Here is an 11,878-nt window from a genome sequence, read left to right as displayed (position 1 = left end):
TCTCTGTTGCGGGTAGTTTATATGTTTGTTTTTTCCATCCCTCGGCAACTCCCCTGACACTGGGAATGCATCTGAGCCTTGACCATCTTCAAGGAAGGGCTGGGCATTAGAAAGATTGATGTTACAGTTGGCGAAACTGAACGGGTTTGCTCCTCTGAGTGGAGTCTGGGTCACACGTGACTGCCAGCTTTTTTGTCCACCAGCACCGCACCCCTGCACCAACCAGGCCATTCCATGTTCAGAAGGTTTTTCTTTCTGTAAAATACGCTGGTTTTACAATTGAAAGCAATGTAGAACAAGCGCGTTCTTAGTGAAAATTACCCCTTTTGTTGCGCTCTTCATAAGTATAAGGTGACTGGGTTGGGTGGATATCACTGTTACACATCTGATTAGAGAGGTTATTTTTGGTCTTATGTTCCAATAGGCGTATGGCACGTGTGAGGGCTTCCTAACACCACTTAAGCTGACCCTTGAAATTTAATCAATCTATTTTAGAAAACAAGCAAGTTTTTTTCCCCCAGTTTGGGTGGTTTTTAATTTGAGTCCAAGGTGTTTTCATGTTGGCCAAATATTAGCAATAACTGCATTTGGAGAGATATACATTTGATAACACTGTAGATGCTTAAAAACTTACCCTGAGTGTATTTGATTTATGATTATGGTGAAATTTTAGAAATTTAGTTGATACCTTTATTCAGAGATGAGAAACAGTGCGACCATGAGCGCTTATCTTGCAGTGAGCACTGTGCCGTATTATACAAGCATTATCTCATTTAATCCTCATAACACACTTAAAAGAAGGAAGTTTATCAGTTAAAAATCACACATACCTGGCTAGTCCGAGTGTAGTGGTGTTTACAGTCGATCACAGACAGTTACAGATTTCTTTGCTCCTTCTCTACTCCCACTGCTTCGCTTGAGTAGCCTAAAGAAAGCACACACACACAAAGAGAGAGAGCTTTATTTTTTCCCCGTGGAAAATATGTCTGGAAGTGAACCATTCAAGGCTGTAGGAGAGCTCCAAATCCTCCTCGGCCTTCAGGTCTCAGTTTTTCAGGACTCGCCTCCTTGGGTCCCAGGACTCGGCAAAGCAGGGCCTCCCTTACGTTGCCAGAGCAACCTCTGCTACCCATGGGACCATGTGGTTCCCGCCTGAATACTTGCCTTTATCCCCCATTAGATTGTAAGTGCTTTGGGGGCAGGAGCCCTTTTCATGATATTTTATTGTCTGATACATAGTAGTGTTCCATAAATATTTGTTGAAAGACAAAACACAGTTTCAGACATCTCTCCTGAAGTTTCTATGCAGGTGTGTATTTAAATGAGATTTTATGAATCGGGATCATTGTATACATACATTAGGTACATACACCTTGGAAAATGCTTTTCAGCGCCAAATAGCCTTTCACCTACGAGCTTTTAAATGACATTCTGTTACAGGAGTGTATTATACTTTGTTTGGTCACGTCTTTACTGGTCGGCATTTAAGTGGTACCCAATTCTTTCATCGCTGTTGTCAAAAGAACAGTGTGTTGAGCTTTCATGCACCTTTATCTTCGTTCACCTCTTTGATTACCTCACTAGAATGAATCCTAGGAGTGAAATTGCTTAGTCAACATTCTTTCATCTTTGCCTAACCGCTTTCTGGAAAAGTTGTAGCCATGTACACCAAAATCAGTGCCTGTTTCCCTTACATTGGGCACAACTGATCTTTAAGGTTTTTGCAAATCCAATAGAGGAAAATAACCCACTTTAATTTGAAGGCAGAGTTCTCTTCATATTATGGAAACCAAGTAATATCAGTCTCTTCAATCAAGAAACATGAAATCGCAAATGTGAGCCTCCCTTCCTGCCATCAGCTTGTTTCTTTTCCTTTCTTTCGGCCGTGCCACCTGGCTCATGGGACTTTAGTTCCCCGACCAGGGATTGAACCCTGGCGCTTGGCAGTGAGAGCGGGAGTCCCCACCATTGGACCGCCAGGGAATTCCCTCAGCTTTAATTGAAGAGAAACTGAAGCAATTATCTTGGACCTAACACCTTTCTCTCCAGGAACTCTGTGATGAATCACTTCTCTTTGCTGATAAGAGAAGGAAAGTATGTAGGGCATTTATGACCCATGGAGCTACCTAATCAGTTAAAACACACACATCAAATTAAAACTTAATAGTAAGTGGCAGATTGCCTGGGTTTCTTTTCTTGCCACTCAATACTTTAGCAAGCAGACTTGCTGGAGATTGTTATTACTCTCTAAAACGTAAGCCTTCATGATTGTTAAAATTGTAAAACATGTTTAGACTGCTATGAGAAGTCATAAAACTTGACTGGTAGAAGAGATTAAGTGTTGATTGAATATTTAATTTACTGTTAAGCATTTTAGTTGTAACTGAACTTAAGATGAACTTACTGGGATTTTAAAAAATTATTTGCCTACCAAACTAAATTCTTTTATTCTCTAACACTAAAAATGGCCAGAATCACTTTTGGTTTTTAAGTCGGCTACTGCGATTGGCATGGCTATTCTTCAGGAAAAAAATGGATAAATTTATATACAATAAGATTCGCCATTTTAGAGTGTCTAATTCAGTGATTTTTAGTATAGTCACAAGGTTGTGCAACCATCACCACCATCTAATTCTTACTGAATGACCTCATTTTCATATTTTGATTAAGTTAGTAGTTTATCATCTCTAAACATGATAGTCATAGCCAATTTTTAATGTGTACTGAAGTCCTTTTTATAATCAAATTAAGCTGATTTTTCTCATAACTACTTTATTTTAAAAGTTACCAGATAAAGAACACCCCTCGAAAGGGTATTTGGACAGCTTCTGGAAAGGGAGCAGTAGGAGTTTCCAGAACAGTGTATCTTTGTGAATTTCAGCCTCTCAGATGGGCTGAGAGACCAATCATTTTTACTTTTTCCACCCTGTGAAAATAACAGCTTTTTGTACTTTTCGTGGTCTGCCTTGGTAGAGAGGATTTCATGAACTCATTTCTGAGCGTTATTGATTGCTCTCCCATCTGGGAATATTTGTGTCTCTGTGACAGTGTTTTAAGAAAACAAATAATATCTACTTTACAGTATAGTTGCTTTTCTGTGTATCTTTTGTGTCTCCAGCTAGATTAAAAACTTCTTAGGGAAGGGAACACTGTCAGACCCTCCTACAAAGTCTCCACAGGAGCCCACACAACAAGATATAGAGCTCGCGCTTGGCAAACGCTGATGACCTTGACGTGCTTCTCTACAGCGGCTCTGCAGCTATTTCTGTGTTCTGGGGAAAGGGGATCTTTGAGTTCTGATTCTGCTGCTTCTTAGTGGTCTCACGTTGGAAAAGTTACTTAAGAATCTCAGAACCTCATTTTCTGAACTATCTATTTTGAAAAATATTACACATCTTCAAAAGCAGAGGATGGTCAAATAAACCCCAGTGTACCTGAAACAGGAGGGAAGGAGGCAGGGCACAACCTTTGAAAGAATGACATAGCCCGAGGACATAAACTGATTAGACATAAACTGATTAGAACCAAATGGGTCCAAGATGGCAGATAAGTCGACTGCACTAGACCTTGAGCCCCAGTACACACTCACATCAGCAAGCTAAATGACACACCCACAGAAGCCTTGACAGTTCCGAGACCCACCGTAAGGATCAAAAAGTGGGCGGTGGCCCAGTTCCTGGAAATCCCCGCCCCTTTCTAAAATAGCTGGAATACTCCTCCCACTCATTAGCCTAGGAAATTACCCACCCCTATAAAAACTGACAACCCCATACCCTGGTGCCTTTCTCACCTTCTGAGATGGCCCACACTCTGTCTGTGGAGTGTGTTTCTCTCTAAATAAATCCACTTCTTACCTATCATTTTGTCTCTCACTGAATTCTTTCTGCAATGAGACATCAAGAACCTGAGCTTCATTAAGTCCTGAAACCAGGTGTGTGATCTCAGTTGGAAGACTGTGGGTTTTGGCCGGGTCCGAGTCCCAGCTGCATGGGTTCAAGTCCCAGTTTGAGGTGCACGGTTTCATACCCACTATCCCCTTCAATAATTTTCACCATATGGCCATTCTTTTTTCATCTATACACCCATCTCCTTCTTTTGCACTCTATTCCCAACCCACCACTGAATTATTTTAAAACAAATCCCAGACGTCAAATTTCATCTAAATATTTCAGCATGTATCTCTAAAATGTAAGGATTTTTTTCTACTGTGACCATAATATCGTTGTCACACCTAATGATGTCATCAGTAATTCCTTAATATCATCAGACTTTCCACCTTGCTTGCAGTTCCCTGATGTTCTATCATCTCTTTTTCATCTCATTTGCTTTCTTCTTCTTGTTTTACAATTGGTTTGTTTGAATGAGGCTCCAGACAGATTAACTCATTTATTTGGTTGGTGTGTCTCCTTTCTGTTAGTCTATAGGTTCTCCTTTCCTCTTTTTTTCTTGCCATTTATTTATTGAAGAAGTTGGGGCATTAACCTGTAGAACTGCTAGCCTGCTGGGTTTTTCGTATTGCATCCACATGGTATAGTTTGACACGTTTCTTCCTCCCCTGTGTAGTTAGAGCTAGGGGCTTGTTCCGATTCATGTTCAATTTCTCTTGATGAGACTAGGGCACTGGTGATGTTGTGTATTTCCTTCCTCGTGCATCTCATCGGGAACAACATCACATCTGATCATCTCTTTCCGTGGCATGAGGAGCCATTGTTGGGTTCAGGGGTTATAAGTCTTATCCATCTGAGTAAAATTCTCTCTCAGCCTTTCACCTAGTAGTTTATCAGCCGTTGATGGTCGTTGCCTGGATCCGTTATTTCTTTAGGAGTTGTACAATCACAATTTAATTCTATCCTTCTTTAGGATGTTTTCGCTGAAATTAAAAAATACTTTTCTTTCACCAACTGTTTGGTTACCCTGAAATACAGACAATCTGTACAAGAAAGGCAAGACATTTACTAGTTTTCAGAATAATGAGTTGGTTTCTTAGTATTCTCCAAAGGGGATCAGTGAGATTATCATTTTAGTAATCCTAAAATTTTGGTATCTTTGATGGGCTTCAGTTCTTTGCAACCATTCTTCTTTGTGTGTGTGTGTGTGTGTGTGTGTGTGTGTGTATGTATGATACATAATGAACTCATATTGATATTTGCAATTCAAAATTAGAATATAAAGTCTTTATATAACTTCTTTGATTTTTGTATCTTCTTACACTGAAAATCTTGGTTCCTAATAATAGTAACATAATTTCTTTATCCTATAATATGTACTAGTATCAAAATAATGATACCACCATTATTACTAACAGTATAATTACTGAGAACAGGTTAAGATATCTGTTTATCCCGCTAGGGATGTAGAGTTAAATTACTATGTTAAAGCCATTTGAAAAAAATTTTTCACTAATTTCAGCTTTCCTTGTTTTATTTTTCTTTTGATTTTTAGGGTTAAGATTTTTTTAGGATTAAATACCCAAAAAGGGGTGGGGGGGGGAGATAAAAAGAAGTGCTCCATGGGTTTCTGTCAGAATTAAATGAAAATAAGGTGAGAAAGCATGCTATAACATATGATTACACTGTAAACCATAGGATCTATGAAGATGTAAAGCATTGGCTATTGTGATTAGTTTTCTGTAGCAAAGCCTACCTTCATTCCCAGTCAGAGGACCCTATTGGTTAAACTGTCAGGAGCTCACCTGGCCCCCCTCTCCAGGTTGATTACTAGCCACCAGGGCCCAGTTCTCTTGTTTGGCCATTTAATCTCTTCACGATTTAACTTGTCCGTGTTTCAGGTTTTTCCTTGTAAAATAGTGATAAATTATAATACCTACTTCACTGATTCTCTATGAAGATTAAAGGAGAATATACACTAGATTTTATTTCTTTCCTTCTTCCTTCCCCTGTTTCCGGCATTTTTCCTCCCCTGTTTCCTGCAGGGAAGCCGTGTGGGGAATTTGAACCATTTACAAGATGGCAGCGAAGCGGACAGAGCCGGTCACCATCATTAGCCTTCGGGAGTTGAACCTGGGGACCCCAGAGCCACAGCCAAAAGGTAAGGGGATCATAGAAATCTCTGGTCCTCAAGTTACCATTTAATTCCTCCTCTTCCCTGTATTTACTATTTTTATAATAACAAATTGGTTTTCCAACATCCTCTGGGGTGAGTGATAATCTGCGTACATTCCCTTCCCACAGAGGCTGTTGCTTTCACTTTGCCTTTCCTTGTTAGAGTCAAAGACATTCACTGTGGAGGACGCCGTGGAGACCACTGGATTCAGACGTTTCCACATTGCCCTCTTTCTGATCATGGGCAGCATGGGGGTGAGTGCTTGGAGATCCTCTGAGTCTCCCAAGCTAATTCATCGTCGGACGTGTAGAGTCTTCCACTTCCCTCCAGCTCGGGGTTGTCCGCTCAGGGAGGGATGTGAGAGGGAGCGGGAACCCTGTGGGGTAGATAATTCCCAAATACTTTTCTTCCACCTTTGGCAGTTGTTTGGTTATGAGCAAATGAATATCTGTGTTCTATCTTCTGGGAATTCAATACCCTTTTTTTTTTTTTTTTTGCTAGCTATAGAATTTTATTTCTCCTGTAGTTTCTGTTGGGTCTGACATTTAATCTTTTTTTTTTTTTTAATGGACGTGTAGTTGATTTACAATGTTGTATAAGTTTCAGGTATACAACAAAGTGATTCGGTTTTATATATATTATGTATACATATGTGTGTGTGTGTATATATATATATATATATATGAATATATATACACTTTTTCAGATTCTTTTCCATTATAGGTTATTACAAGATATTGAATGTAGTTCCCTGTGCTAACAGTGGGTCCTTGTTGTTTATCTATCTATTTATTTATTTATTATTTGGTTTAGTTTATTCATTTTGGGCTGCGTTGGGTCTTCATTACTGTGCGCGAGCTTTCTCTAGTTGCAGTGAGTGGGGGCTACTCTTTGTTGTGGTACACGGGCTTCTTATCACGGTGACTTCTCTTGTTGTGGAGCACGGGCTCTAGGTGCATGGGCTCAGTAGTTGTGGCTCGCGGGCTCTAGAGCACAGGCTCAGTAGTTGTGGCGCACAGGCTTAGTTGCTCCGTGGCATGTGGGATCTTCCTGGACCAGGGCTCGAACCCATGTCCCCTGCATTGGGAGGTGGATTCTTAACCACTGCGCCACCAGGGAAGCCCTGTTTATCTATTTTATATATAGTATTGTGTATCTGTTAATCCCAAACTCCTAATTTATCCCTCCACACTCCTACCCAGGGTAGCACTAATTTTAGCACTAATTTTGCTCTGTAGTCATTCTTTCCTGATGATGAACTCATACTGTTTTGTACTCGTTGCTTTTTTGCTAGCTTTCATGAATCTTGCCTCTCCATCCCAGCTTCTTGAAATCAGGGACTATTTCAAAGATCCATTTGCAAGGGATATGCCCTAAGATCTTGATTATGATGAGTATAAAACAGCAATGCTGGGTTGACGTGGTTGCTGGTGGCTAGCTAGGGTCACCTGCCAGCTACGTGGCTCCCACACAACACCTTCATAGTGTTAAATGCAAAAACATAGATCAGCAACGTCACAAGGGAATACGTGTCATAAATCTTGAGGGATACTCTCAAATTGTTCAAACCATAAATATTACATCCGTGAAAGCCAAAGTTCTTCTGCACTTCTTTATCCAACTAGCAGTGCTAAATCGGTACATAATAGGTCCTCCCTATGTGGGGTAGGGGAAGGAGGAGTTTAGGACTAGAAGGATGATGGACAGACAGATGTGGGAAGAAGTGATGACAAGCTAGCACTTTGACATGGTGTTTTCCCTCCTTCTTTAAGGTTGCTGAGGCCACGGAGATCATGTTAATAGCGGTTGTGTCTCCTGTCATCCGCTGTGAATGGCAGCTGGAGAATTGGCAGGGGGCGTTAGTGACCATGGTAAGTGACTGCTTCCTGTGCTGAGAATAAACCAGCTGAGGACCCAGGGCTTCTGCTTCCTTTCCGATCCCACTGGGCCGAGAGCCACAGGATCCGTCTCCACTTGGTGTGGTGGCTTCCCAAACTCATGCGTTTGCAGGCCCAAACTAGCATTTGAGGCCTTTCTCCTGTTTCTCTTTTCCTCTAGGGAGCATAACCTTGAACTGCTCATTTTCCAGACCCTAGCAAGAGCCCGGAAGAGACAGATGCAAATCAGAGAAAGTGAGCCTTAGCCATGGGTTAGTCATAGTTCAAGTCAGAACACTAAGAGCCTACTCAGGCCATAGTGACCTAACCAGTCACCAACTTACTCTCAATGAATTGTGTGTGTTATGCATTAAATTTTTCTCAGAGACCATCATGAATAGCTTTATGAATTGGACACTAAGTTTTGCTATGAAATGGATTTAAGGATATTACTCTTCATTCTTTCAAGAGGTATTTATTAAGCACCAAGTAATTGCCAGCAGACTGTGTGTGTGTGTGTGTGTGTGTGTGCGCGTGTGTGTGTGCGTGCATTCATTTACTTGAGTATTGAAGCTGGTTTTCATGAAGGTGAGACTTAATAGAGAGAAATCCCATGAGCCAGACGCCAACTCCTCGCTGAAGGAGGGGAACGTCTGGGAGGTAGGTAGTTGGTGATGGGTAGAGGATGACAGTCAGATGGCAGAGGCCTTGAAGGAGGGTAAGCCTGCAAGAGACTAAGACCTCCTTCGCCCCCAACCCCTGGGGGGCTACAGAAGGCTGTGGGGTAAGGGGGGCCCCTACCCTCTCACTTACTGCCTTAACCAAATTTTACCTGGGAATTCTCACCTGTATTGGGTACTAGGAAAAATCCCCCCTCACCTGAGGAACTGATCTCTGTTCTCCTCCCAGATAATGTATATTATACGCTCAGTTGTGTTTATTTCTGTGTCCTGGAGGCCAGGAAATTTGGAGCCCAATTTTATGCCTAATCGTGGCAGCAAATCTGCCATTATTCTTTTTCGGGCCTCTCACTGCTGCGGCCTCTCCCGCTGCGGAGCACAGGCTCTGGACGCGCAGGCCCAGCGGCCTTGGCTCACGGGCCCAGCCGCTCCGTGGCACGCGGGATCCTCCCGGACCGGGGCACGAACCCGTGTCCCATGCATCGGCAGGCGGGCTCTCAACCACTGCGCCACCAGGGAAGCCCTGCCTTTATTCTTTTAGCTCTGTTTCCTTCTTTAAAATTGCACCTGTTCCATTTTTAAGTTTTCCTAATACTTTTAGAAGAGAGAGAGGGTATAAATAAAAATAACTAAAGACCTTATTAGGGCTTGTACCAATAGTTAAGTGACTCATTGTGTTTTGTTTTCTTTTACGTATAAAATATGTACAGTTTAGAGCTTCCCTGGTGGTGCCGTGGTTGAGAGTCCGCCTGCCGATGCAGGGGACACGGGTTCGTGCCCCGGTCTGGGAGGATCCCACGTGCCGCGGAGCGGCTGGGCCCGTGAGCCATGGACGCTGAGCCTGTGCGTCCAGAGCCTGTGCTCCGCAACGAGAGAGGCCACAACAGTGAGAGGCCCGCGTACCGCAAAAAAAAAGAAAAAGTACAGTTTTGAAAGCATGCCTTGTCCATCCTTGTAGCTTTAGGGTCACTGCTGTAACGTTTTGTGTAGTTATCAGCGTACCACAGCTGGTTTGTAGGTCTGCACGTCTTCATTCCTGAGTATGCTGGTGGTCCAGGTGTGGTGTTTGCATCTGTAACTGTCATGAAACTATACTTTATGGTACCATTTCTGTATTTACAGCTCACATCTCGTTGGTTGCTTTTATGTTGTTCCTACTGGTGCCTAAAGAGGCTCGTCGATGTCAGCAGTAACCTGGCTTCCCTTGTTAGGTGGGTCACAGCTCACAAGTCTTTTCTCTAGGTAATTCAACTCACCCAAGATGTGACTGCTCCCTGCTCCAAGTTCCTTGCCTCCTCCTGTCATTTAGTCTCTGTCATCCTGGCTATGAGTCCCATCTGTCCCCTGGGCTCACTGACCACAACCTTACTAACAGGAGGGCCTCAGACTGGTTTAGCAAAGAGGCAGCATTTTCACCATCTCCCGGGCTTCCCATCCCCCAACTTCAGCTCCACTTTCTGGACGGTCTGGCCATGAAGACTTAAGGCCTTAAGGATTGTGAGTGAATTATGTCCCTCACATTTTTTGTGAATAAGAGAGTTAGTGCTGGAGAAACAAAACTGTAGAAAGGAGCAGGCCCTCCAAGGTAGGGGAGGGGGAGGGGAGAGGGGAGAGAGAGAGAGAGAGAGAGAGAGAGAGAGAGAGAGAGAGATTAATCCCCGTCTCTATGTGGTCCCCAGGATTAGAGTTCACAAGCTTTGGGGTTCACATAGGCTTGGAGTTAAGGTTTATTCTCTAGACGGGCTTAATAGTAAAGAACTCAGCCTTAGGAAAGTCACTTTTTTACACTGAATGGAAAGAAAGCAAGGAGTAAAAATCTGTCACTTATGCGGGAGGACAGAGTAAAATTTGAATTTAATTTTAGTTGACTCTTTACTTTTTTTGTTGTTGCTGTTAAAGATTTTTTTTTTGATGTGGACCATTTTTAAAGTCTTTATTGAATTTGTTACAATATTGCTTCTGTTTTATGTTTTGGTTTTTTGGCCACGAGGCACATGGGATCTTAGCTTCCCGACCAGGGTTCAAACACGCACCCCCTGCATTAGAAGGCAAAGTCTTAACCACTGGACCACCAGGGAAGTCCCTGTTTCTTTTACTTTTATTAATCAGCTAATTCACTTTAATACAGTGTTATTAACACAGCATCTCAATAAAGTTTTTTTTTTTTTTTTTTTTGCGGTACGCAGGCCTCTCACTGTCGTGGCCTCTCCCGTTGCGGAGCACAGGCTCTGGACGCGCAGGCTCAGAGGCCATGGCTCACGGGCCCAGCCGCTCCGCGGTATGTAGGATCTTCCCGGACCGGGGCTCGAACCCATGTCCCCTGCATCGGCAGGCGGACTCTCAACCACTGTGCCACCAGGGAAGCCCTCAATAAAGTATTTTAAGTCCTAAGAACTAATTTCCTCCCTGCCACAGGCAGTTTGTCTATCATTTCTTATTATTCAAGTTGATTAAAAAAAAAAAAGTTCACCTTTCCCTTCTTGGAGGGAGTTTGATAATTGCAGGTTCCACAATAGAAACTGCTTATATCAGGAGACCCAAAGTTTGGAGATTCACCAACTGATATGACTTCTCAAAAAAATGGTGTGGCTGACATAAGGTTAAGATTAAAAATATATATATTTGACAAGGAAGGCCATCAGAGGAAGAGGAAAAGGGAGCAGAACATGTGACCCCCAAATATGCCCCTTTGGCATGTGAATTATTTTGAGCTGAAGGCAATCAAGTCCCAGCCGACTCAAGAAAAACTTTTACATTTCCCTTAACTACCTAAAAGAATTTAGATGGGGGGGCCTGGCTCAGAGAGAGAGAGTTATTGCCAGAGATGACTTTCATCTGAATGACCTATCTGTGTGGCAGGGCAAACATCTAATTACCAAACATCTGCTCTTCTTATTGTCCTGTGAATTACCACCCCCCGCACCTTTGAAGCCCCAGGTCCCCTCCCATTCCTCAGCTCAAACCTCTACTGTCCAACTTGCCCTTGGGTCTTATATTTTTATGGGACTCCTGTACATACAAACTTAAACTTGCTTTTCTCCTGTCAATCTGTCATAAATCAGTTTAATTATTAGACCAGCCAAAGAATGTAGAAGGGTAGGAGGAAAATTTTAACCTCCAACCAAGAGAAAGAGGCAGAAAATCTTGCCATCAACTACCGTCCTCTTTCAAAAAATAAAAATAAAAATAAATAATAAGGGCATGTTAATACCAACAATCAGAAAGAAAATTCTTCCAGAATAAAAAGCACCCTTCATA

The 11,878-nt window shown here is 42.4% G+C and overlaps 1 protein-coding gene across 1 annotated transcript in view; it reads left to right on the top strand.

The window, feature by feature from the left end:
* The window catches only part of SVOPL (SVOP like), a gene marked incomplete at its 3' end in the record, with an annotated part of 83,057 nt that overhangs the window by 1,491 nt on the left and 69,688 nt on the right, over positions 1-11,878 (top strand). Inside the window, 3 exon segments of the mRNA XM_079931128.1 lie at positions 5,933-6,048; positions 6,226-6,317; positions 7,836-7,934. Coding sequence (XP_079787254.1) covers positions 5,967-6,048; positions 6,226-6,317; positions 7,836-7,934 — 273 coding nt within the window. The 5' untranslated portion in view covers positions 5,933-5,966.

This window comes from Stenella coeruleoalba (assembly GCF_951394435.1).
Source record: "Stenella coeruleoalba genome assembly, chromosome: 9".
Lineage (NCBI taxonomy): Eukaryota > Metazoa > Chordata > Mammalia > Artiodactyla > Delphinidae > Stenella > Stenella coeruleoalba.
Note: the sequence above shows the minus strand (reverse complement) of the source record. Positions and strands in the feature narration are given on the sequence as shown.